The 26,632-nt window shown below is 39.2% G+C and overlaps 4 protein-coding genes across 7 annotated transcripts; 2 read left to right on the top strand and 2 right to left on the bottom strand.

The window, feature by feature from the left end:
• Positions 1-26: 26 nt before the first annotated feature.
• Positions 27-14,730, top strand: LOC124630997 (BTB/POZ domain-containing protein 9). 3 transcript variants are annotated; one of them, XM_047165065.1, is made up of 15 exons: positions 36-210; positions 1,430-1,526; positions 4,418-4,581; positions 4,782-4,845; positions 4,959-5,115; positions 5,231-5,330; positions 5,434-5,562; positions 5,994-6,153; positions 8,638-8,860; positions 9,114-9,273; positions 10,168-10,295; positions 10,862-11,101; positions 11,435-11,513; positions 11,812-11,926; positions 12,383-14,730. In XM_047165065.1, the coding sequence occupies exons 2-15, from the start codon at positions 1,454-1,456 to the stop codon at positions 12,505-12,507; spliced, it is 1,917 nt and encodes a 638-aa protein (XP_047021021.1). In that variant the 5' UTR covers positions 36-210; positions 1,430-1,453; the 3' UTR covers positions 12,508-14,730. The 3 variants fall into 3 exon arrangements, with proteins under 3 accessions (XP_047021023.1, XP_047021021.1, XP_047021022.1); XM_047165066.1 differs by lacking the exon at positions 36-210 and adding an exon at positions 718-900; XM_047165067.1 differs by lacking the exons at positions 8,638-8,860; positions 9,114-9,273; positions 10,168-10,295; ... (2 more) ...; positions 11,812-11,926; positions 12,383-14,730 and adding an exon at positions 6,818-8,605 and having other exon boundaries at positions 27-210.
• Positions 14,729-16,145, bottom strand: LOC124630999 (GTP-binding protein 10 homolog). Its single transcript, XM_047165068.1, has one exon. The coding sequence runs from the start codon at positions 16,030-16,032 to the stop codon at positions 14,869-14,871; it is 1,164 nt and encodes a 387-aa protein (XP_047021024.1). The 5' UTR covers positions 16,033-16,145; the 3' UTR covers positions 14,729-14,868.
• Positions 16,146-16,176: 31 nt separating this feature from the next.
• Positions 16,177-19,396, top strand: LOC124631000 (post-GPI attachment to proteins factor 3). 2 transcript variants are annotated; one of them, XM_047165069.1, is made up of 7 exons: positions 16,177-16,701; positions 17,129-17,286; positions 17,625-17,786; positions 18,015-18,139; positions 18,401-18,537; positions 18,733-18,976; positions 19,187-19,396. In XM_047165069.1, the coding sequence occupies exons 1-7, from the start codon at positions 16,566-16,568 to the stop codon at positions 19,254-19,256; spliced, it is 1,032 nt and encodes a 343-aa protein (XP_047021025.1). In that variant the 5' UTR covers positions 16,177-16,565; the 3' UTR covers positions 19,257-19,396. The 2 variants fall into 2 exon arrangements, with proteins under 2 accessions (XP_047021025.1, XP_047021026.1); XM_047165070.1 differs by having other exon boundaries at positions 18,769-18,976.
• A 168-nt stretch (positions 19,397-19,564) lies between these two features.
• LOC124631436 lies at positions 19,565-22,737 on the bottom strand. Its single transcript, XM_047165831.1, has 3 exons — positions 22,647-22,737; positions 20,208-22,564; positions 19,565-20,131 (listed from the first exon to the last, which is right to left on the bottom strand). Exons 1-3 carry the CDS (start codon positions 22,735-22,737, stop codon positions 19,565-19,567), a joined length of 3,015 nt encoding a protein of 1,004 aa, XP_047021787.1.
• Between the last annotated feature and the right edge of the window lie 3,895 nt (positions 22,738-26,632).

The following is a 26,632-nucleotide window of genomic DNA, read 5'->3' on the forward strand; positions in this document are numbered from 1 at the left end:
TTCAATAGTAAAAATAAAACGCAAAGTTAAAAAAAAATGTTGTCAAATAGTGAAATATTTGTCAAAATAAATTTTCCTCTTGAGGATTTCGCAATTAATCATACAAAAAAATAGTATTTACAAAACAAAATACAAAACGGGAGCAATTTGTGTAACTGCTCAATTTTGAGCTCTTTAAAATATTTATAGGCGAAGATTATCTTTTAATGCGTATGTATAACAGATTTTTTGTAAAATATTTATTTACGGCTTAGATATAAACTAAACTACGTATTGATTCGAGTTTCATTATTTAAATACCAAAACTTTTTATTGTTCAGGGCGCACACTGAAATCAATTGATTCCTATTGCAATAAATAAGCGTGTGTAAATGTTCTAGATATTTCTTTGTTGTGTTTTGGAGACACCTATGCGGATGGAACCCAATAATTCTAATTGGAAATAGTTTTAGTACATATAAAACTGCTCCAGTATTGTTATAAAAACTCGGTTATGCGAGTCAATGCTTATGGATCATTATATTTTGGTTTGTACTCTGAACAATGCAGCTGTCAATAAACACTTTAAAGATTTTTTAATACATGTAGGTACCTCTAAATAATATTCAAAAGTAGTTATGTATTAAAGATCTCGGTGTTCTACCTAACACATCAATTTCCTGATAAATTGTGTATGAAATGAAATTAATGTTGAAATACAACAGTAAAATTCAATGAATGTTTAATTGTTTAAAGATTCAATAAGCACCATTTGTCTCAATTAATCGCTTTGATATTTGGATAGCCTAAGGAATGAGCGATATATCTAATAATAAATTACACATATGCAAGACATATACCCGGATTCAAGTCAAATTACCACAGGTGATTCTATATCAGATTCTGAATCCAATACACTATGTGAGTAACTTAGAATAATGTAGGTGCTTTTTGTATTGGCATTTATATTGAGTGAAAGCTTCTTTAGAATCATCTCATTCCCTTACAAATCAAATACTCCCAGTTGTAGACAATTGAAATACTTTTATCTGGTACTCTTCTCATTAATAATTATAGCAACATGTGTATTTAAAAGGATGTTACAAAAAGCAGAAAGGGGTTAAATGTTCCCCTCCTACTATACTATAGTTACAGATATAACTAGGCAGAGCAGAATGGTTATACATTCATACTTTATATCTAAGGACAAACTCATACTAACAAAAAAAGCATTCACAATATTTTTTGTGGGATTTTTCTAACATCCTATAGTAATATTAACTCGCTAGCTTATAATACTTAATATGTAGACTTAAGACCTTGTTATTGTAAACAATGTAAAGTGGTAAACTTTTCTTGTTAATGATAAGTAGTATAACTCAAGGAATAAGTATAGTAAGTAGTAATAAATAACGAAATCATAGAGTACAGCTTGTATTGTAATTTGCAGCACATTTGATGCGAACCTGGGACAATGAGTAGCCAGCACCAGTACATGAGCGTCAACAACACACCAAGTGCACGCATTGGCGATATTGAACACATTAGTAAGATATATTTGCTCTTTTATTTTTTACAGTGATTGTAGACCGGATTGGATTGTAGATGTAGACTAGATTTGGTTTAAGTAGACATTAACTGCAATTGTTTAAGCTGAGAATTGATAGTTAGTATAAGATTTATAGCTATTAATGATACATTGATGTTTAACTCATTTGAACTCAAAAAAGTTGAGTTTGAAGCGGGAGTGTTTTAAATTTTCATTATGTATTGGTTGATGATGTAACATAATTTTGATATAGGCTTAAAACACGATCAAGTCTATTGTGTTAAAGCTGATTTTATGGAGAATGTAGCAAACCTAAGTCGTGTCGGGAAGTCGTGGTGGCCTAGTGGGTAAAGGACCAACCTCTCAAGTATGAGGGCGCGGGTTCGATCCCAGGTCAGGCAAGTACCAATGCAACTTTTCTAAGTTTGTATGTACTTTCTAAGTATATCTTAGACACCACTGACTGTGTTTCGGATGGCACGTTAAACTGTAGGTCCCGGCTGTCAGTGAACATCCTTGGCAGTCGTTACGGGTCGGTCAGAAGCCAGAAAGTTTGACACCAGTCTAACCAAGGGGTATCGGGTTGCCCGGGTTACTGGGTTGAGGAGGTCAGATAGGCAGTCGCTTCTTGTAAAGCACTGGTACTCAGCTGAATCCTGTTAGACTGGAAGCCGACCCCAACATGATTGGGAAAAAGGCTCGGAGGATGTAGCAAACCTCATTAAACCTGTGAGTATAACACTCAAAAAAAAGGCGAACATACTACAATCATGTGCTTTCTTGAAGTTTACGATACCCATTAGTGAACTTGGTGACCTAGTTCCAAAAATAGTCATTTTAGTCTCGTAATACTATTGAAATATACTGCTATTTATATTTCGACTTATTCAAGTCACTTGACTATAGATATAATTTTCGCAAGCACGCAAAATGTTCCGATTGCGTGCCGATACATATTTATGAATGTTAGTTCCGTACACGCCAACCTAATTGTATTTTGCGTTGTGATTGAACAATGACTTAGGACTTCAGATCATAAGAAGTATTGTGTTGTGAATAGGAATAGAATAAAAAGACCATTCTTTACTGTATCTTTATCGCATAACCACGGTTTCTTCCACATTTTTCGGATTCTTAATTTCAATGGCAAATAGTTCATCTGTCCCGCCCCACCTACAGCAACTCATTTAGAGTTTCTTTGTTCGAAAAACAATTTTTTTCTTTTCTTTTTATCGTCACACTTCAGGCCCTCTCTTGGCACGAAGGGATGAGTTTTAGTCACTTCGCTTGCTCAAGGTGACTTGGCCTTAATATTTGCTAATCCCGAAATTGCCAGATCCACACACATTGGTACTATCGTGTGGTGCCAAGCGGATACGTCGCAGTGTGCTTCCTTTTTCCACTAGCAATTGTGTGCCTTTGAAGAACAAATTTAATCAAACCTTTGTTAAAATGTAACAGTGGAAGTACTTAAGTACCTAGGTCTTGGCTAACCGATGTGCGTGTAAGAATTAATTGTAGCTATTTTTATGTATCTTATCCGGTCAGTAACAGCAACCGCAACGCGTTTGTATTGACGAAATTGAACATTTGGAAAAAAATAAGGCTTATGTTTAACTGATCACCAGAAATAGTAACAAATAGCAGACAAAAATAGTAAATGATCACCAAAATGAAACTCGCATTTTAATGTAAAATGATAACCAAAGTTTTAACACTTTGCTATCCCATTTAAGTGAAATTACTCCAAAATAAATCATGCGCAAGCCAAAAATAGTAAATGATCACCAAAATTAAACCACCATTTTAAAGTAAAATGATAACCAAAGTTTTTACATTCTGCTATCCTATTTAAGCAAAATGAGTCCAAATAAATCATTGTTATCCCAAAAGTAGTAAATGATCACCAAAAGTAGTGAATGATCATCAAAATTATACCAGCGTTTTAATATAAAATGATAATCAAAGTTTTTACATCTTGCTATCCTGTTTAAGTAAACTGACTCCAAAAAAATAAGTTCGGCCTGATACAATAAATGTAATTACATTATGGGGACCCTTTTCCTGCACTAGGGTGGAAAATTGTCTATTGCATGCCTCTAAACAGTGCGATAAGAGTGTGTTTTCGAGGGAGTGTATTGAGAAACACATTCTTCTTCTTCTTTCTCCTGCCCTGTTCCCAATTTTACTTGGGGTCGGCGCAATATGTCATTTTCTTCCATTTTCCCCTGTCACTCGTCATACTGACACTCACGCATGCATTGCAAGCCGGACACATAACTTAATATGGCATCATAATACTTTATTTGATAATAAGCCTACATTTTATGGCAATCACAGTGACTTATTTAGGCAAAAATAATACATTAATTTGGTCGTCAAGAGTTGGTGATCATTTACTAAATTTGGTGGTCGAATACAATTTAAAGTGAAGTCGTGACTAAAATAGCTGGTACTATTACATTTTTAGACTTTATTTTTCTGGTGTTCAGTAGATTTTTCTGGTTGCAAAACTAAGGGTATCAAAGCATTTTATGGTGGTCATTATATTTGTTCCCAAAAAATAATGCGTTTACACACAGATTACAGAATAGGCACTTATTAACTTATTACTGTAAGACAAAACATACTGAGTAGCCCGGACCAACAAACAGACAGTGATTTGTAACAGTGAGACCATTGTTTCAAATCACTGTCACATAATTGTGGCTGTGGAACATAATAATATGCTAAGTAAAAATGCTGTTCGCACGGCGTATCGATTCATCAAAAAGAAACCTTATTTTCCTGCACGAAAAATACATTCACACATGAATAATTTAAACATCAATTCTTGTTACTTTACCTATCTCATACACATAGTTACAATAACAGCTGGTATGTTGTCAGGCCACCTGTCGGAACACATAGGTTCGCTGTGCCTATCCTCAGAGTACTCGGATGTGACGCTCATCGTGGAGGGGCAGCGGATACCCGCGCACAAGGTCATCCTGGCTGCCAGCAGTGACTACTTCAGGGCGCTGCTGTATGGCGGCATGAGAGAGGCGAACCAGGTAAACAAACGAAAAGGTTTCTTCTTCCAGCCCTCCTGGGTATAAAGAAGTCAAGATTATCCCTCTGGATTTGGGGATGTTAAACCATAATCATTGAATGTCGAATTGAACTATTGAACATGTGTCTGAAAAGCCTTTTCAATAGAAAATGTATGTTCACATCCTACTTTATTTACTAATAACATCCTAATCTATTGCAGGCCGAAGTAGAGTTGCAAGCGCCACTACAAGCCTTCAAGGCGCTCCTTCGATATGTTTACTCAGGTAATTATCGAGGTAATCGCAGATTATACTGATTTGTATAACATTGCTACAGATTCAGAACTAAACTTATGATGATACTAGAAGAAAGTTAAGTATGTTATGCGTGTTCCCAGGTCACATGGGTCTCTCGATGCTGCGAGAAGACACAGTGCTGGACATGCTAGGGCTAGCGCATCAGTTCAACTTCCAGGAGTTGGAGACAGCCATATCTGACTACCTGAGGCAGGTGCTCGCGCTTAGGAACGTCTGCTCCGTGCTCGATGCTGCCAGGTATGGAATAATCGACTTCAGTCATCCCCAAAAGTCGATGAACACATACAAATTTCGAAAAATAAAGAGTAATGGGTCAATTGGAGAAATTAATTTTGTTAATTTGTTTTCACAGATTGTATGGACTGAAGGCGCTCATGGACTACTGCTACAATTTCTTAGACAGGAATGCTGTTGAAGTATTGCAACATGACACGTTCCTGCAACTTTCTGTGGTAAGGTTTATTTTCACTGATGTTAAATATTTTACTCACCCCACACAAATGTCTGCAATAATATAATATTGTACGCTTCAAATAAATATTATTTTCACCATAGGAAGCGCTACAAGGTCTCCTAGAACGCGATTCATTCTTCGCGCCCGAAGCCGACATATTCAAAGCGGTGTGCAACTGGTTCAACGCTAACCAGCAGTGGGTCAAGTCAGAGGCGGGACAGGCGCAAGTGGTATGTTTACAAAAATAACTTATTACAGCATGAAGAAGTAAAGTAAAAATAGAGTAAAATAAAGGTAAATTAAGTCTGATACGGAATAGGCGCAAGTAGTAAGTGTTTAGTTTACCTAAATAAGAGGGAGGGAGGGTAGGAACTTTGCTATATACATGAGAGTAGTTCTACGTTCTGCATCCAAGCCTCGATTTATTTTCTCGCCGAATTAACGTTACCTACTTATTTTTCCATAACATTTATGCCATGGTTTTTCGCAAAGTAACGCCTGATTCTAATATTACCGATTTAATTTATCAATAATTTTACAGTAAATAAAAGTGAAATAAGAGTAACATAGAGTAAAGTAAGATAAAAGTAAAGAAGAGTAAAACCAAAGTTAAGGTTTTGTAACAGTCACATAAATGTTGGTAACTAATTTCCTTCACCAGGAAAAAATCCTGAAATGCGTGCGTCTAACCCTGATGACCTTGGAGGAACTGCTGACCGTAGTCCGACCCTTCTCGCTGGTGACGCCCGACATGCTGCTCGATGCTATACAGGAGAAGACGCAGACTAAGAGCACTGATCTACGCCACCGAGGATTGCTGTGTAAGTATTGTGAGGACATGGAGTACGGAACAAATGAAGAGCTAATCTAGATGCTGGGTACTGTATAAGTTATAATCGAGGTATTATAAAAATAAGACTATTTTTGCAAAGTTACCATAGCCAACGATTTTTTAATTTGGCCTTAACTTTAACCTCGATTGGAACTTCACCATTAAATGTTTTGAGTAGCTTCTAAAGGATTGCTACTTCCTTTGCGTGATTTTGCGTGATTATTTACGCAGTTTGGTAAATAAATGCAGAAACTCAACAAGCTCTCCATTTGTTCTCTAAAGTGTAATATTGCTTGCGAATGTATCTACGGAATGTATTTATTCAGTGCACATGTTATTTTAGCAATGGTTTTTACTTTAGGGTAACATAATCGTCTCTAACGGTTTAAAACAGTTTGTTGTTTCTATCGTCTTTAGTAAATAGCCTTCTAAACTAAAAATAAATCGTAAAACTGTTGAATTTTCGATGCCCGATGAAGAAGAATGGGTACCTATATTCAGGGTCCTTGTAATTTTCAAGTGTCAAAATTATAGGTGTTCGTCGCCCGCTGGTATTGTAGGCACAGAGTTACCCCCGCCTCGAGCCCAGCCCGCGGTGAGTAAGCGTCGCAGCCCCTCCCTCGCACGGTGCCTCAACCTGATGTTGTTCGCAGGTAACCACTGGAGCTCTAAGTGGAGGGGTCTCAGAGACACCTACTACAAGTTTAAGAAAAATAATGAGTGCGGACCATCTTCTAGAAAGTACAGGTGGCCTTGGGGCGAACAAATGCGATTTATCGAGGATTACAACGAAAGAGGATTTTCAGGCAGTAACAGTGATAACGCAGATCAGGCACAAGATATTCTGAAGGATATATTTTCTCAATCGTCTATTGACCTGTATTCGCCAGACGAACGGGACTCGGTCCCTGTAGTCTCAAAGACTTTTGCTCCCGAACTAAAAAAACGGAAATTTAAATACAGAGCGAAACCCGCCGATAGAGTTTTGGAATATCTTAGATTTAAATGTGATCAAAGGGCAAAGTTGGACGCTGTAGACTATTTCTTCTTGAGCTATGCTAAAAACTTTAAGAAACTTCCGAACAGTATGCAGAGTATGCTCAGACTAGATATAACAACTTTATTTACTCGTTACGAGTTACAAGCGGAAGCTGAAGGACTTCGATCTGCGAAAATGTCTTGTAAAATATCTCAGTTTGATTATTCGGGCATCTCCGAGGACGCGTGGGCCAGCGCCTTCTGCTCGAGTGACGAGGGTAACAGAGCACAGGCGGTCATTTCTGATGTAACTAATTGTTCTACTGTTCCTAAGAAGACGCCGGAAAATGTTGTAGTTCATGGGGAAATTGCTAGCACCTCGCAGATAGTACTTACGTCATTGCAAAGAGAAATAGACATGCCGTATTTGTTTTATACGCCAGCCTTGTCTATGACGGACTTCAAAAGTCGTAAGTTGACGGTGTCGAACCTGGACATGTGCGCGGTAACTCAACGCGCCACCTCGCCCAACGTCACAGCGCCACGCGCTATACCCGCCGCCGGACAGCCGCCCACTGTGCAGTTGGACGATCTCACTCACAAGAATCTCCAAGAATCCACTAATCTACACTTCACTAAATATTACGACGTTATGGCAAAACATTCCAAAAAGTATTATTCTGAGTACTATGAATATGACACGGATACAGAATAAATTATAGCTACGAAATAGGCTTCCGATTCAAATAATATTATACTTAGTCCTTCACATCAAATACAACATTGTAAGAGTCCAAAACGACAATTTTGATACTTAAAAATTATATGAATTATACGAAAACACCACATTATTTTATTGCAATTTGTGTCCAGGCTATTTTGGGGCGAAACCTATTTTTAGTTTTTTACTCAGAGTCTAAATTGTTTATGCTAAGTCATCTCCATTTAAAGAAAAATATTCTTCGGTATGAGACTTGAAGGCAATAAGTGAGTGTAATAATATGGATATTCTTTAGGTCAGCAGCTAGCGCGTAGAACGCGTCAAAAGTCAGTCTGTTTTTCAAGGGTTTTATGATTGCTGTGCGGTGTAGGTATCTTAATATTTTTCCGGCGATGTGAAGGAGAACAAGAGGAATCCCTATACTATTAACTTATGACTTCTAATAAGTTTTCTTTCAGATTTTATACTGTTTGTTGTTTATTTAGGATCTTTGGAACTGAGTTTCGTTATATAAGTCTTAAAAAGATTTGATGACTAAATAAATTTATCCTTTTCTTTAAAATGAAGTTCTATAACGTTCCAAAAGTCCCAAAACCATATTGGCTGTGTTCCAAAATTCATTTCAGCATACTGGGCAATGCTCGCGACGTCATATTATATTATTGTGTCAGCATTTTGTGGTGGCGAGACGAGTGCGACTGTGACGTCACGAATATTAGCCAGTATACTGAGATTATCTTCAGAACACAGCCATTACCTCATTACTTTCAACAGTGCCGGAGGAGAACGTAGCGACTCCAAAGCGTGGAGCCCGGGTGATCTCTGGCGACATGCGCTCTGCCCTGCTGGACGGTGACACGGAGACATATGACATGGAGCGAGGGTACACCCGGCATACCATCAGCGATGCCCCGGATAACCCGGGCATCATTGTCAGGCTGGCCACGTCTACTATTATCAACAATATCAGGCTGCTGCTGTGGGATAGAGATAACAGGTATGTGGTAACTTAGGGTATATAAAAAGCTTATCCCATTCCCATATTTCGCTTATGCTAAAGTGAGGAAAGTCCATAGATTATGGTAAGGACTTAATTCAGAGTTCAGGCAATCGAGGTCCTTGCGGGAACATTTGATGAACAGGACAGTCCGGAGTTAGCCCCTCTCTTAATTCTGCTTAACTTATCTTTTACATACTTATCGTCCCTTAATCTATACTTCTGTAAAAACAAATAATGTTCTCGTGGCCAGATCATACGCGTACTACATCGAGGTGTCAGTGGACCAGAAGGACTGGGTGCGCGTGATCGACCACAGCAACTACTTCTGTCGCTCCTGGCAGAACCTGTACTTCGAGCCGCGCGTCGTGCAGTACATCAAACTGGTCGGCACCAGTAACACCGTCAATAAGGTAACCTAGCGAAAATACCCTTTATTTTCTAGGAGTATAAATTAGGCTTGTCACAGCCTTTTCATCGTCCCACTGCTGGGCACAGGCCTCCTCTCACACGGAGAAGGATGAATAATTAAAGAAGGGTACGCAGTTTAATTGTAGTGCCCATAATTTCGTCATCGTTTATTTACCGTTTTTGTCGTAAAAAAAGTCGTGGTGGCCTAGTGGGTAAAGGACCAACCTCTCAAGTATGAGGGCGCGGGTTCGATCCCAGGGTCAGGCAAGTACCAATGCAACTTTTCTAAGTTTGTATGTACTTTCTAAGTATATCTTATACACCATTGGCTGTGTTTCGGATGGCACGTTAAACTGTAGGTCCCGGCTGTCATTGAACATCCTTGGCAGTCGTTACGGGTAGTCAGAAGCCAGTAAGTCTGACACCAGTCTAACCAAGCGGTATCGGGTTACCCGGGTAACTGGGTCGAGGAGGTCAGATAGGCAGTCGCTTCTTGTAAAGCACTGGTACTCAGCTGAATCCGGTTAGACTGGAAGCCGACCCCAACATGATTGGGAAAAGGCTCGGAGGAGGATTTACCGTTTCTAGTCTAACTGCATCCAGTTTCGAATAGAAACCGACAGCTGACTAAGACTCTATAAATAAAGTAATCTGTTACAGCAATGCTTCTTTGTCGCCATGTTTGGGCAAACAAACCTGTTTGATAAATACCGAGGCTTAACGTACTTTTTGATGCACAGAGAAACTAGTCAAGGCGTCGTTAGATGATCAGCTGTACTTTTTTTTATCATGATGACACACACATGAATTGCCGTTTTGTATCTATGTTATTAAGGGAGGAAGTCCTTATCTTTCCTCGTTTAATGTCGATAAACTGTATATAAAGTTGTGCACAGGTGTTCCACGCGGTGGCGCTAGAGGCCCGTCACACATCGCGCGTGCCGCCGCTGCGCAACGGCCTCGTGGAGCCCACGCACAACGTCGCCACCGTCGAACTGTCCGCCGTCGTCATTGAGGGGATCAGGTAATTTATAGCTAAGGAAAAAACCTGTTTGGAAACTTATGAATTATGTAATATGTACTCAGAATATAAAGCCCTTTGGTTTGCTTCTTGCACTTACATGACTTTTTATTGACGATGCAAAGTTATGTAAGTGCGATCAGACAAAGTTCATAGGGCTTTATTGGGTGATCCATAAGTTCACCAACTTGTTTCTTTGTATGCCGAAATTAGTTGAAAGAATGTCAATCGATCAACCTACCAGGCTTTTGCGTATCGTGACTGTGATGCTAAAGAAGTTCCTTCTGCCAGTGTTTCTTCTGAACAAAAAGCTGTTTATATATTAAATGATTTATTAGGTTCACCCACAGCATATACATACACAAACACAATACATAAAATGTTAAGTTCTATTCTAATACATATGCAATGAAGGGTAAACACAATATTTAGAGACTGTATTTTGTTAATTTTTCGTTCAACAATGAAGGGTAAACACAATATTTAGAGACTGTATTTTGCTAATTTTTCGTTCAACAATTTCCCTAATTTTCAGCCTAAATACAATAAATGATTTTTGTTTAACCCAGTCGTTCCCGCAACGCTTTAATCAACGGCGACACAGAACACTACGACTGGGACCAGGGCTACACGTGCCACCAGCTGGGCTCGGGCGCCATCGTGGTGCAGTTGGCGCAGCCCTACCTGCTGGCGTCGCTGCGGCTCCTCCTGTGGGACTGCGATTACCGACACTACTCGTATTACGTGGAGACCTCGCTTAACTACTGGGATTGGGAGATGGTCTGTGATAGGACTAGGGAGTCTTGCAGGTAATAAGGAGCATCACATATACTTCTGAAAAGTGTGTCCGTAAACATTTTAGAATTTAGATACTAGGATCGGCCAGCGGTTTACTCGCTCCCTGAGGCACTACCAGACTCTGAGACTAGGGCTGGCTCGGTGATTAAACCTGCACCACATTCGATAAGAAGAAGGGAACTACTTCCCGCATCCGTGTAAATAAGCTATAGTTCAGCTAAGTTTCATCAAACTTCATAAACTTTCGTGTTTGTAATACTGGTAGGAATTTTATTTCATGCATTATTTTAATGTGGCTGTTAATATTAGTTACAACAACTTTTCTCATGTGTTTTGTGTTATAGGTCATGGCAAGTGATATACTTCAAGCCGCGTCCAGTGTCCATCATTCGTATCGTCGGCACCAACAACTCCGTCAATGAGGTACTTCAAAATGATTGTTAAAAGATCTCTGTTTAGATTTTATTTCTTTTTGAGTTAGAAACTAAGTTTGTGATAATAACATAACTTATTAAGTGACTTCATCACTGGTTCTGCTTAGTTAAAACTACATTTGGCAGAGTTGGTTTTAGTTTAGCCTTAGGGGCGTTATGGGGAAATAATTTTATAATTTATAAAAAAAATCCTCGGTTTTATATTCCATTTATGTTTTTGACTACCCACTGTTTTATGCAGTTTTATGTGTAATGGTACGATTGGTCACTATTGGGTATCCGTGCAGGTGTTCCACCTGGTGCACCTGGAGTGCCCGGCGCAGACGGAGGAGGCGCGCGAGGACCCGGCCGCCAAGAAGCTGCGCCCCGAGCGAGACCACGCGCCCAACCCGCACCACAACGGTAACTACACGTCACACTTTTAGCTTAGCATAAGCCTTTGCTGTCCGTCCTTCCCCTGGCTGCATCTCATCAAATCTATACTTATATTATATAGAGGTAAAATTTGTAAGTTTGTATGTAGAGGGGGGTAATCTTTGGACCGCTGGTTGGATTTCCAAAATTCTTTCACTGATAGCTACAATGTTCGTGAGTGCCATAGGCTATATTTTATCCCACGGAACGCGAGTGAAACCGCGGTAAAACGGCTAGTGTGATAGTAAAACAGTTGACATTTTTATAGATGATGTATTATTGTTGCCTCTTTAACAACAAATAGGTAGTGAAAACTAGAACAAAATAGATACTTTAAGGGGCTCCCATACAACAAATATGATTTATGATTTTTAACAATTACGAAACAACTCCCAAAGCATCTAAGACCTGTCCGCATAAGTAACACAAATGCACTCCCCGCAGGCTCCACATCGGAGTCGGCGCCCGCAGGCGGGTCGGGGTCGGGCAGCAGCTCGGGCACCGCGTCGCCGCGCTCGCTGCCGCCCGCCGAGACCGCCACCGAGGCAGAGGAGAGGTACGACGACTGAACACAACGGGCCCACTTAGCTGTCGCATACACATGCATACAAATTTCTCCGTTAGATTATAAATATTGTTTCTTTTATTGTTTACTGTATGATATGTATCTCTCTCTCTTTCCTGCTACGTATCCCACATAGTGGTGGGGTCAACTTTCCTAATTTTTCGTCCCCAATTTATAATCTGTGTTTTAAATTGTTAAATTATGAAAAAACATATTTATTCAGATAACCAAAAATCACGGTAGCTGTATTGTCAGGCGTGATTATTTACTTTACATTTACATTATGAACCTTAAACTGTTTATTATTTAACACTAGTTGTTACTCTATTAACTTGAGGTAATTTTAAAGATAAGAAGTGTTTTTTTAAGAAATTCAAATGCCCACCAGTTATGCGGCAGCTAAATATGAGTAATGTTATAAGGATTCTACCGATATGTTAATGCATATCATGCCTAATAGGCAAAGTGGCAGTTTGTAAATAAACTGCCATTTTTAAATTGTGATGTATCCATTTTAATAAAATCCACGAATATTTCGACTGTTTCTACGATAAATAGCAAATAGAACCTCCTCGTCTTTCGGAGTCGGTTAAATAGTCTTCCTACCTTGCTCGATAGGTTTGGAGTTACCTTTTAATCATCGAATTAACTAAAGTTTCATTTCACAACGATTTTATGTTTGTATAGTTGATAAAACTGTTCATTAAATTCTACTGTCAAACAAAATATTTAATTTCAAAGTAAAGTATGGGACATGTATACTTTTAGTTTAGAGTGAATAAAAATCGAATCAATTTAAAATTTTACTATAATTTATCAGAGCTATATTTTATTCAAGCGATTTAATTTGCAATCAGTATCTTTTGATGAATAAAACAAAAGCATAATTAGGATTGAATTCTCGATGATCGGAATTATTTAGCACTCAAAGATCTGCAATAACTTTGTAAAGTGCATTGAATCATTCACAACAGGACCTGTTTAGTTATTTAGTGTGTAAGCTTATGTTTCTAGTCTGTTCTCTGTCGTCGTAATGTGGCTATGGTTGATGCAAAACTAAATTGTAGATTAAAAAATATTGGGTTTGATGGATGGCGAACTAATTGCGTCTGGTTATTTTTTCCAGTTAAATACTTTGGACCAGTTTTAATATTTAACTTTCATGACTGTTCCTAGTGAAGGTATAATAAAAAAAGTAAGCGATTCGGCCATTAAAAAAAAATAATCATATCTAGACCTGCTTAGCAGAATCTCGTTTCAGGGGTTGAGACTAATTCGGAAGATTTTTTAACACTATCTTTTTTCGCTCAATATCGACTGTTTGCATCATCCCTTCCATGTTTTCGAACGTTCTAACAAACTTTATTTTTGTACCAATACTTGTAAGGCTACATTTTCACAAAACTTAGTGGCATAAATTGTTTACATGTTAAGATGTTTGTTTGTGACTAGAATAGCTTGGGAATAAGCAAAAATATGATAAGCCCACGTTTATAGACATTAATGTAGAAGTAATTTTAATACCCTCATGTTTTAAGTATTGTTGATATCATACATTTCGTCTTCCTCATTCAACAGTTTACCACAGCTACAATCTATATAAGTTGTTTTGCTTTTGATGGGCCTATGACATGTAGAGATTGTTCTTTTTGAATCCATTTAAATAAGTGCTTATTATGTAGACTGTAGCTTTAGTGGTATATTGCCTAAACATTTTAAATTGTTACTGTAATAAACCCATCAATTATCATTCATTACGAAATCTAGAATTTAGAACAATGTATATTTTGTAATGTCATCCACATGTAAGGAGTTGGATAATTTTATAATCTGTAAATTATTGTTTATTGTATAAGTAGTTATGTCCAGTGTAGGATACGGTTCGGATGTTGCTTGTTACTGACTAACAAAATGGGGATGAGAATTATTGCTGTTCTTATGGTAACTTCAAGTGGACCATAATTTTACATTCTTGTCATACATTGACACAAATGTTTGTCAAAGGGTTTTGAAACAACGTCATTTATTTCATAAGGATTCTATCCCTAGTTTGGTAGTTAAGTAACTTATGAATCACTGTGATAAAGGTTTAAACCCATTGGTTTGAAAGATTCTAGACTAAGTTGGAATTGGCAGTTGAGTAACTTTTGATAGTGATTGTAGCATGTAAGGCAGAGAACACTTATGGAGCTTATAATTAATATGTTTAATAAAAAAATATAAAATATATTTTTGGTTTTATTGTTTTTAAATTAAGTAAACTATGTAATGCCACTTATTCAAACTAGCAATGTATTGTATAAGGCTGTTTACTAACAATAAAGTGAGACAACATATATCACAGAGTTTATTAATTAATTGTAAACTAAGTAACTTTAGATCCCCTTTCTCTGACAGTAGCTCTTGATTGTCTGAATAACTTGCTAGGATGCACTATGTTTGGATCAGTTTCATCTGCTAAGTCATCTAATCTCTTTCTGAACAGGTTCTTTAATTCTTCTATGCCTGGGCCTCTTCTAAGAGCAGATATACCAATGATGTCATCAAAAGCTATGACACTTTCTGGTCTAATGTCTTCTGGTAATGTCTCAACCACTGAATTTATATCCTTGTATGCTTCTTTGATACTTTTGAGTATAGCATCAGTGCCAGGCAAGTCCATCTTATTCACAGCCAGTATAGCTGGCTTCTGTAAGAGCTCAGGATCATAGAGTTCTAACTCCCTGTTCAGCAGTAGTACAGTCTCCAGACAGGATCTCATGGGATGTTTGTGGCTGAGCTGGAAACCTTGCACATCAGCTATGAACAACAATATCTTTGTTCTCTCTACATGCTTCAAAAAACTGTGCCCAAGGCCAACATTAATATGAGCACCCTCAATAAGTCCAGGCAGGTCAGCTATAGAGATCTGCCGGAGGTCTTTGTAAGCTATGATTCCTTTATTTGGTTTTATTGTAGTGAACGGATAGTTTGCAATTTTTGGTTGAGCCCTTGATATGGCTTTCAATAAGGAGCTTTTCCCTGCATTCGGAAAGCCAACAAGGCCGATGTCAGCAATTAATTTAAGGTCCAATCTTATGTGGTGTACCTGACCAAAGTGGCCTAGGAAATTAGTTTCTGGGGTGCCTCCAGGCCCACCTCTTGCAATGATTACTGTCTCACCCTCTTTGTCAATAGATCCTAGAACTTTACCATCATCTCTATACACAGTAATTCCTAGCGGAACTTCTAGTTTTACGTCTGAGCCTGGATTACCAACTATTTTTGTTTTACGACTGTCTTCCCCATGACCAGCGGTGATTGTCTTGCCTCGATGTTTGGACATAACACTCCTGAGGTTTGCATCTTCTTTACCGACGCAGTAAACACAGCCACCTTGTCCACCTAAGCCGCCAAACTTTGGGAGACCAGTCCCGCCTGTACCACCTTTTACATGTAGTCTCACTGAATCTATGAACTTACTTCGAAGGTAATTCCGAGGCTTCTTTAGTTCCTTTGCAGCGAACAAGGTTCTGAAGATAAACACCATTGTTATCAACACACTTACATTCAGTATTTCAGGAATTTTACGTATTAAATTAGATAATTTTTAGGTTATTCATGCTTGTTTACTATATATATAATACGTGCTTTTGACATTTGTGTCTCATTACACGGTTTGGTAAAAAAATCGATACTATTTTTAGAACCATCGGCATTGTTTTTGTATGTTTAGTTACTGTATTAAATATATATGCAATAATATTTGATGCCAAGTTTAAATAACTTGCTTTTACTTTAGTTTGTCTTCTTCAGCATTATTCACGCTCTTGTAACTTTTGCTCACATATCTTGAATTGGAACGTAAATGCCACTGATAAGATAACAAAACAAAAATGACAGCTGACAAAACAGCAGTAGGAAGGAAATCAAAGGAATTTGAAATCTTTATCGGAGAAATTTACCCTATCCGGTGGAATTTGATGAATTTCTTGAAAATGCCTTAGTACAAAGGATTTATTCACATATTTACTTAGGTGATCAAAGTCCTATAGGTGCATGTAAACAAAGATCCAAGTTAAGATGAAGTTAGTTTTAAGTGTTTTTATCGCACTATTATTGTGTGAAAGGTTTTCGCCTATAACATGTAGCATTGGTGACACTTCCCAGGTGTATAGGAGTTGCTTAAATAAATTTGAAAAAGAAAATTGTACCAACAGTAAGTATTTCTTTGAAAGGTATAATTATTGGTTTCTCATCACCTGTTTGGTTTTACCGAATAGTTAACACATCATATCAGTAGTAAGTAAAGGCTGCCGACAACATTAAACCTTAGTGCGTACAATATGAATATGGTACCTCTGTTGATATAGAATACTCATAAATACAGGACACTAGCAATCACTATTATTATACATTTAGTTTTCTGATGATGGGTCTATTCTTTATTTTATTTATAAGCAATGTAAAATCAAAAAGACATCACATCCTGCGTATCAAGTCAGAATGGCATACACAGATGCAGATACACTACAATGATTGATCTACGTTCAATTGTGGAAAGGAATGTTGCTATATAGCATCACAGAACTTCAAAATGTACAATGTTTCTCAGGTATATAGTTGAAAATCCTTCAAATCCACAGATGGTCAATCATTTAAGAGTAAATCGGGGCTGCAGCAGGACTTCTGGAGCAGGTTGATGCAATGGACCTGCCGGGATGAGTGCCGCTACCAGTGTATGTGGATCACTGTCACAATGTTCCACAACGCTGGGCAAGATACACCCAAGTTTCATGGCAAGGTAGGTAGGTTCAGTTTTCTTCTGTGCTTGTTACCACAAATATGATCTAAACCACTGCGTACTACCCTCATAATACAAATTGGAATATAAATTAATTTATGTTAGAATCCTGGAAAGTAAATAGCCAGTTATTTAAAAGATCTATTTCACATTCTACGCAATATGTCTAGTAACTTTGCTTCATCATCATCATCATCAGCCTATCGCAGTCCACTGCTGGACATAGGCCTCTCCAAGTGCATGCCACTGAAATTAATAATTCCTGCAGGAAATATGATTTATTATCATAGACAAAACAAAGCTACAATAATTATTTTATTTTTTCTTTACTTTTGCAGTGGCCTTTTATAAGAATCCTGGGCATGCAAGAACCAGCGTCAGTATTCGCATCAGTCCTAAACTTTGCAACTAACGCATACATGTATAAAAAGATACGACGGCTCCCTACTTCGAAATCTTACGTCGCGCCTTTTACAAAATTGTGGCGTGGTTTTGCTATGGTTAGTTATTGTTTTCTTCCTCAATTATAATATTTTCAAAGCCTTAGAGTTTATGTCAATCTAACAAGAGGATCTGGCTTTGGATTATCCATTGGATACGTTCAGCATACATTCCAATGTTTAAGAGAATGATAATCCATCCAAATGCCAACAAACGGCTTTAACTAAACCTCGTAGATTTTTTTAGGCAATTACAAGCAAAGTAATATACGCAAGATATTTTTGCAGGTTTGCATGAATGCGTGGACATGGTCCACAATATTCCACGCGCGGGACACTTCGTTCACTGAGTTCATGGACTATGCGTGCGCGCTGTCCATGGTCATGGGCTTATTTGTCACGGCTGTTGTCAGGTTAAACTTACATACTTATTGATTTTCATTTTTTCATTGCAATACATATTAAATGCCGCTCTGTTATGCTGCCGTACTCGGGAGTTCCGCCTTACGCGTAAGATATTTTTTAAGTGTCACATCTAAATACCAAACAAATATGATTTCGATTCAAATTATTTCGCTTTCATGGGCGATGCAATAGTGCCACCGGCCACAATTTTGTAGTAACAAATAAGAGCCAATACCTACAACCAAATAATCTTGAATTCTGTCGTGCAGAGTATTCTACTCACGGTCAAAGCTGATGACGTTCACGGTACTGCTGGTGCCGCTGTTCTACTTCGTGACGCATGTGCGCTATCTATACGCCGGGGTCATCAACTATGACTACAATATGAAGGTTAACGTCGTCTTCGGTAAGTCATCTATATACTTAACTAGCGACCCACCCCGAATACCCAGTCGTATATCGCTTTGGTACACGCGCGAGTTGCTGGATTCACACGTTCTTAAAATGCATGTAACCTGCGCATATGCCTCAACATGCGCAAGACAGAGCACCGTGTAGAAACAGCCTTAGACCATTGGAATAATGATATTTGTTCGACAAGTGGGCCTGGGTGTCCATAACAGTGTGTATCTCCCAGGCGTGACAGGCTCGCTGCTGTGGCTGGCGGTGTCGTGGCGGCAGTGGGTGTCGGGGCGGCGCTACGCGTGGCGCATGGTCGCCTTCACGCTGCTGTCGGGCGCCGCGCTCGCGCTCGAGCTCTTCGACTTCCCGCCAAAGCTGAGCGCGTGGGACGCGCATGCGCTCTGGCATCTCAGCACTGCGCCTCTGCCTCTCATATTTTATAGGTGAGTACTGGACATCTGTACCAGAAATATATCTTAACCAATTTATTTAAAAGATATCCATAGGATAATTTTTTTAATAAAAAAAAACTCATCGATTTGTAGCAGTCTCCAAGATCATCTAAATTGCTGCATGTATCTCGCAAATTTTATAAGAATTTTTAACGCAAATCATGTTAAAGAATGTAAATTACTGGTTTATTTTGTTCTCAGATACGTAATAGATGATTTACGCTACCTAGCATCCAACGATTTGGAGAAATTCCCATTGAAACTGACATGAGTCGAAGGAAATATATACATATTTATTTTCGAGGTGACATCGCGCAGCCTGTTCCATGGACGTAAGCACAATCACAGAACTGAGCCATGAAACGCAAGCCAAGCTTTTATATTCTAATAAATTGTTACAAATAATTTAAAGTTTTGTTTATCAATCTGCCTCTTACTTTAGTTACCACTTCATATTTTTTTTACTAAAACGGAAATATGAAAGACGGAAATTTTTATTTAACCTTTTACAAAAACTGTTCAAAAACAGGGACATGTCACAATAAAACACAAAACGACACTAAACAATCACGTTATAACTTAACTTTCAAGTATCAGCTTCTTCCATTGCTCGCCGCAATGGACGCCCATCTTATGTTTCTTTAACCACGCCAGCCCTTTGGCCGCAGACTTAGCATCCAATTTATTCTCGTTACTGTTATTCATAGTCCCTGGGGATTGAGCGAGCGATCTTCTCGCTTCGTAAGTCTGGTAGTAGGCAGACTTGTGAGGAGTGGTCTGGTCGGAGTACAGTCGGTCGGAGGAGAACTTCTGTCGGTTGTCGTGGAACATGAGGTGCTCGTCCCAGTAGCGCCGGTACTCCTGCTCCATGTAGGGCGCCCTCTTCTTGTCGGGGCTCCGCTCTCTCTGATACATTTGCTTGTAGGATATCTTGGAATGGGTCTTACGTTTGGGTATGTTCTGCGGGCGCCCCCTGTTCCTCACCGTCTTCTCGATCCTCTGGCTGTACACGGTCTGGTAGTCATCAGAGTCGCTAGAGGTTAATTCCTCCTCGCTCTCAGTTTTCTCTCCCCTCTTCTTCGTCTTTTCTCTCGACTTGAACACGGATTTGAACATCTTGCTGAGAAGACTTTCCTTTTCTTTTTTCTACAAATTGAATAAAAATACACCGAACTTATAGAAATAAGTATAAACTATTTATGCAATTATTAAATAAACTTACGTGTTTAGGTTCTACTACGTCTTGTCTAACTTCTATTGTATCAGTATCGCCCTCGCTGCTCGCTGTCTCGGACTCGGTGATAGTAACAGCGTTCCTTGCCATCGCTTCACGAAACGTTCTGTTTTCCTCGTGAACCGTTAGAGGCTGCAAGTTTTTATTACGTATATATCTATCTTGGCGATCTTTTCTTATCCTCTGTTCGGTATCAGTAGTGGCAATCAGTTGTGATCGCGTGCTTGTTTCATTTGAAGGCAATTTGCTTTCGAGCGTTGTGTTTAGTGTATCTGACGTGTCCACCATGTCTTTCTTCATAAATAACTCCGATACCGCCTGAACCACGTTCCTTATTTTTTTGACTGGCTTTTTTGGCTCCGTTTTTAAGATTACTGGTGTAGTAAAGCCATTAAAAGATTTTGTCATTTCGTCATATTCGCTTAGCGAAGTATCTTTATTCGGCAAGTCCACGGTTAGCGCCATAGACTTATATATTTCTTTGATTAATTTTTCAGTTTCCTTACTGTGGTTTTCTTTTACGTCATCAGTGTTGGTAGCAGTCGTTGTTGCTTGTTTGAAGTGTGAAGATTTGACGTGAGAACTATTCCGAAAGCAACTAGCGCACATATGTCGACCTGGGGTTTGTATGAAAAGGGGAAAGTTTTGAAAACATTTCATTCCCGCTTGGGGGTAATAGAACTGGCTAGGAGTTAACTGCCGCGAGCACGATGCCATGTATGCAGAAGGAGCCATGGTATAGGGACTGTAGGTAAAACTGTTTATCAAACTGGATTGGACGTTATTTTGTGATGGTCCTTTTTGGACGACTGCATCTTTTTTATGCTTTTCGGGTATCAGCTGACTTCTCGTTTGACTAGAAATTTTAACTTCTTCCAAAACAGATTGCAGAATACTTTTGATTTGGTTTAAAGTAGCTTCTGTTTTAGCATCAGCATTGTTCACCTCGGCGGTGCTCATCGTTGTTTGACACTCATTGTTGTTTATAGCAGTAGTTAAACATTCTGCGTTTTTCTTTGATATCGGAATTGGTTGTAAACTCTCTTGACGTTTTGGTTTCTTGTAAGTTTTTCTCGGGTAAGTAGCTCCAAAGTCAATACAACAACTTTTTGATGTCTCAATGATTACAGGTCGCTCTCTCCTATAAATTTCTTTTCGTCGTTTTGTCTCTTTTCTTAACTTTGCACCTGCTCTAATGAGCCTTGCGGGTATTCTTCTTCCATAGTTATCTGGTTTGTCTCTGATGTTGTGTTCATTACGTGGTCGAACTTTACAGTAATTAGTTGCGGGTAAAGGACACAATGATTGGTAGCGATACTTCGTGCGAACATTCTCCGGCCAGCATTTCATGTCAATATTATTTCTGAGGTCTTTTTTTCTTGGCATTTCTAAGTCCTTCTTAATCTTGACTGGCTTTTCCTTTACAGGTACTAAGTCGTATTGATTAGTATCATAATATGCATTGCCAGTGTTCATCTCATTGAGCATGTACGTCTGAGGGTTATTGAGTTTGTTAATTCGTTCATCTATGTTATGGAATGGACCATGGCAACATGAGCATATGTCAGATTCGTAAGTACAGGGAGCCTCACAGTGCGGCTGCACGTCTCTGCAGACCGGCGATGAGAACTGGCTTATTAAGGAGAGGTCATCTCCTAAGGCTTTCGGTTTGTATTGCTTATTAATCATGTTAGCCAAATAAGATCGACTCAAAACGTCACTGCTGTCGTACTTTTGGTCTTCATCGACCATGACCGGTCTATTGAAAGGGGAACCAAAGGTCTGTGCATAGTACACGCAGGGCGACTTTCCTCTTTTACTTTTTACAATGTTTTTTTTCTTTCGAAAGAAATTTCGTTTGCTCTCATCATGTTTATGGTGTCGGTGTTCGTGTTTTGGCTCGGCCATCTCTCTCTTGCTAGGGCGACGATGATCCACTTTATGTTTCGCCTTATCTGCAGCACTGCGAGATGCTGAGTGATAATGGGACGAAGTTAAATTAGTTTCAAATTCTGGAAATATGAACGAGACGTTAGACTTTCTCTTGTGATGTAAACATGTTGGACTAGTACTACGATCACAATCCAGCGACTTGCAGGATATGGCTGCTGTCGACACGTTGGGGAACTTAGTCTCTACGATCGCTGTGTTCACGGACGTGCGTTTTGACTTGGGTAGCTTGGCCTGTTTGCCTGTCTTGCTGGTTTTACTCATATCTGACGGCTCCGCCGGGCCCTGGGCTTCCTCCAGCTGCTTCTCCAGGTGGAGGATCTTTTGCTGCAAATCTGTCACGTCTATCGGTATACACGATATTATTTTAACTTCAGTCTGGGATGGTGTGTTGCCTGAAACAGTTTTTTTTTATTTTTTATTAATATAATTATGAAAAGATTATTGAGGTAATTCATAAATGGGCTTATACTTTACCTAAGTTAAAAGCAATCCTTTTCAGGAAGTTCTCAAGACCCTTAAACCGCTGTTTACAAACAGTGGTCGCAGCGATGTCTTCTGTGCTCATGTTGCCTGTGCACTGAAAAATATTGCGAAAAACAACTAAAAAATGGCAAGTGGAATAAAAGCTTGTAAAAAACCAGTCATTTATTCCACATGTTTGTAAGAAAAATGTACGCGTAAAACTTACATTTCGTAAAGGGCAGGTTGCACGCACCTGTTACCCGAAAAAGAATGCCCTTTCCGATCTATTCGAAACAATTAATTTCATTGTGAACAGTCCAAGATTGAATCTACAATAAAACTTAAAACTATCTAAAAATAAGCTGCTGACATTTTACGCTCACATCTGGATCTTCTGACGTTTGTTAAACACCTCTGTCATTAACCATATTCCACAATGTCCAAGCCTAGAGAGATATTCAACCAGTATTTTCTTATAGGTACAAGATATAAAGAGTTTTAATCTGAAGTCTTGTAAATATTTAATTGGCCACTTAACATTCAATACAATGAGTCATTACTGAGAGGTTGGTGATCCACGTAAAACTGAAGCAGTCTATCTTGACCGCAACTGTTCAATAGCTCTTCATACTGACAATTATAATAAAAGCAGATTGGTATACTCAATTCCGTGTATACTAAAAAGAGGGAGAAGTATAGAATAGATTTTCATGACGTTTTCATCGATAGGTATAGAGAAAAGTTTTAGTGTAACTGTAAAGGCGCGGCTCCACCGCAGTGCACGCTGTGCACGGACACGCGGCGCATTTTAGCTGCGTGTATTCATTTGTTTGACAACGTGGGTCTACGTTTCCACTGAAGTACAGGAATATGACCAACGACTATGTATAGCGTGGCACGGCGCACGGGTAGACCCACGCTGACAGCGTTGAGCTACGTAACCGCTTATTCGAGCAAGCTATGCGTGTATCAATGACGTCAATTCATGCGTAGCCTCTCCGTGGGTTGCAGTGGACACAACCACATACATTTTCTTACACGTGCGTAGCCTCTCCGTGCACCGCGGTGGGCCCGCGCCTTAAAGCAGGGACGTGACGCTAATGTGCAACGTGTTACAATGGTATTAAAAAAAAATTGATAAACTAACTTCTGCCAGCGGTTTCACCCGCATCCCGTAGGAACCTCCGTACGAATCCTTACAAAGAGTATAGCCTTGCTCGATAAATGGGTTATCTGACACTGAAAGATTTTTTCAAATCAGACCAGTAGTTCCTGAGATTAGCGCGTTCAAGCAAACAAACAAACTCCTCAGCTTTATAATATTACTAGCTTTCCGCCCGCGGCTTCGCCCGCGTGGAATTCGGTTCACCCCTCCCGCTGTGGGTTAGCAGCGGTGAGGGAGTGTCAGACTCTTACTGACTAAAATCGTCGTGTTCCGTCCTAGGCCTTTTATATACCAGGGCCGCGGTACCTCTTTCGAACAACCCGCAGCCGCGGCTGGCCCTGGCGCTACTGGGCCCCACTGATTTCAAAACAGACTAATTCGCGGCGAACCTTAACACCACGATACAGAAAAGCACAACGCCATCTATCGAGCTATCGGGAAGCTCGCGATTGAACAATGAGCTACAGGTTAAAGCGCGAGATATCATTGCACTTCTTACGTATCTTAAAAAAAACAACGTCACCACGTTTTAAAAAGCTATCATTCCACTTCTTATGTATTTTAAAAACACATCGTTACCACGTTTTAAAAACACCCAGCGCCATCTATCGCATACCTCAAGAACGAAATAACTTAACTAATACTTATACCAATTAGTAATTCGTTGAATTATAGTTAATTCAGGATAAGTAGATGTAAAAAAAACAGTTAAGACGATAAAACAAATCGTACGTCATCCCTCGGGAATTCCTCATTTTCGAGGATTCATTATCGTATCATTTAGCTTCTAAATTTATATGTTCATATTCGTTTGCAATATATAAGTAGATGTAAAAAAAAACAGTTTAGACGATTAAACAAATTGTACATCATCCCTCGGGAATTCCTCATTTTCGGGGATTCATTATCGTATCATTTAGCTTCTAAATTTACATGTTTATATTCGTTTGCAATATATTACCTTGTTTTAAACGACACACAGCGCCATCTACAATCCATCCATCAAGCAAACAATATTTTTGTTTTCCCTCGGGAATATCTATTTTTTTCGGGATAAAAAGTACCCTATTATTTAATCCGGACTTCTAACTTTACGTCTGCAAAATTTCAAAGCAATCGGTTCAGTAGTTACGGCGTGAAAGCGGAACAAACAAACAAACAAACAAACAAACTCACTTTCCGATTTATAATATTAGTAAGGATAATTAGGGCATGCAATACCGGTTTACCAGTTTCGGTTTTACCGGTAAAACCGCCCATTTTCGTGATTTTTAATTTACCGGTAAAAATAATATGTAACCGGTAACTTACCGGTTTTTACGTTTTTGTGATAATATACAGCAATTGTTCATTTAACGTCAAATCTTCATTATGTAGCCTGAACATAATGTAATATTGCATAAATTACATATTGAAAGAGTGTTAAAGTTGCTGTTTTTTAGGAAAGTTAGGTAGGTTAGATACAAATGTTCATTCTCATCTTAATTTATAATATCTAAACAAATTTTATTCATTCGGTTATTCTGAATTTCTTCATAGCTGTCAGCTCCTATTAGGTAAAAATGTAGCTTATGCTTATTTTACCTACTCTATGACCTTACTGAGCAAGGGCTTTTACTTCACCACAATACGGACAGCTCTGAGGACACGGTGGAGCACACAGTCTAGGTGTGCACTGCCTGGGAAGGGTACCGCCGTGTTGTCGTCGAGCCAATAGGCAGCGGTGACCTCTCGCGTCCGGCCCTGGTACAAGCCATGGTCCGGAGCGAGAGGGAATGGGAAGCCGTCGCCTCCTTCTGCGAAGCAGTCATGCTCGAGAAGGAGACGGTAGAGCGCCTGCGAGTTCGCACCTCTCATCCCAGCCACTGTAGTGGACCAGGAAGACACCACGGTCGCCGAGTGTCGAGAGACGACTCCCGGCCACCGTAGGCGTCGGTCTGTGGACGGTGAGTTCGGGTGGCTCAACGTTCCTCCGTCTGTATAGACAACAGACCCGTGTCGGCGGCCCGACTTGTTCCACGCGCAGGGCCAAGGCCTGCCGGGGCTGCGGGGTTGTTGGCAAGTAATGGACCAGGGTCCATAAAATGCCTACGATTTACCATAAAAAAGGGCTTTCACTTCAATGAAAAAAATGATTTTTTTTTTCACGGCAATTCTTAGCGTTTATCCCGTCTTGTGACGGGGTCCGCTTTCCGTATCTTCTTCTTCCACTTCAATCTATCCAGGACATCTTTCTCTTCGAGTTCGTAGATTTTCATGTCATTCATTACGACACTCAATCACCACCGTTTCGGCCTGCCTCTGCGCCTTTGACCGGGTATATTGAGATTGAGTACACAACATTGGCGATGTATTTAGGTGGTCTCCTTTTTACATGGCCGAACCATCGCAGCCTTTTCTCTTGTATTTTGTCGACGACATCGCGTACGGATGGTACTGACATGTTTTTTTGGTACGGCCCACGTCACAAAAAATGTTTACCACTTTATACCTTGTATTTTTAATTATTTTTTGGTTTTAGACTACCCAATATTATTGATATAATATAACATTTTTTTTTAAATACAAAAATTACCGTTTTACCGGTAAAATTATTTTAATTACCGGATTTTTACCGGTAATTTTTATTTTACCGAAATTGCATGCCCTAATTATAATAGATTATCGTTGTACAAAACATCGCCTACTAGTCAATATGGGAAAAGTAAATAATTATTGTAACAGATACAGATACAGATGTGAGCAGCTACAGATAGCAGCGCTATTTCAAATGTATTACACTAGTCAACAGCATTTTCGTATCCAAGGTGAAACATATAAATTTTTGGCAGAT

This window comes from Helicoverpa zea, chromosome 6, assembly GCF_022581195.2.
Source record: "Helicoverpa zea isolate HzStark_Cry1AcR chromosome 6, ilHelZeax1.1, whole genome shotgun sequence".
NCBI lineage: Eukaryota > Metazoa > Arthropoda > Insecta > Lepidoptera > Noctuidae > Helicoverpa > Helicoverpa zea.

Coding starts and splice junctions, on each gene's coding strand:
- LOC124631000 (XM_047165069.1), top strand. CDS start 16,566: ATGAAGTTAGTTTTAAGTGTTTTTATCGCACTATTATTGTGTGAAAGG. Junction 17,787..18,014: donor TGTGGCGTGGTTTTGCTATG/GTTAGTTATTGT, acceptor ATATTTTTGCAG/GTTTGCATGAATGCGTGGAC. Junction 18,538..18,732: donor GAAGGTTAACGTCGTCTTCG/GTAAGTCATCTA, acceptor TTGTTCGACAAG/TGGGCCTGGGTGTCCATAAC.
- LOC124631436 (XM_047165831.1), bottom strand. CDS start 22,737: ATGAGCACAGAAGACATCGCTGCGACCACTGTTTGTAAACAGCGGTTT. Junction 22,565..22,646: donor AAGGATTGCTTTTAACTTAG/GTAAAGTATAAG, acceptor AAACTGTTTCAG/GCAACACACCATCCCAGACT. Junction 20,132..20,207: donor ACGTAGTAGAACCTAAACAC/GTAAGTTTATTT, acceptor TTCAATTTGTAG/AAAAAAGAAAAGGAAAGTCT.
- LOC124630999 (XM_047165068.1), bottom strand. CDS start 16,032: ATGGTGTTTATCTTCAGAACCTTGTTCGCTGCAAAGGAACTAAAGAAG.
- LOC124630997 (XM_047165065.1), top strand. CDS start 1,454: ATGAGTAGCCAGCACCAGTACATGAGCGTCAACAACACACCAAGTGCA. Junction 6,154..8,637: donor ACGCCACCGAGGATTGCTGT/GTAAGTATTGTG, acceptor TACTTTCAACAG/TGCCGGAGGAGAACGTAGCG. Junction 9,274..10,167: donor CCAGTAACACCGTCAATAAG/GTAACCTAGCGA, acceptor AGTTGTGCACAG/GTGTTCCACGCGGTGGCGCT.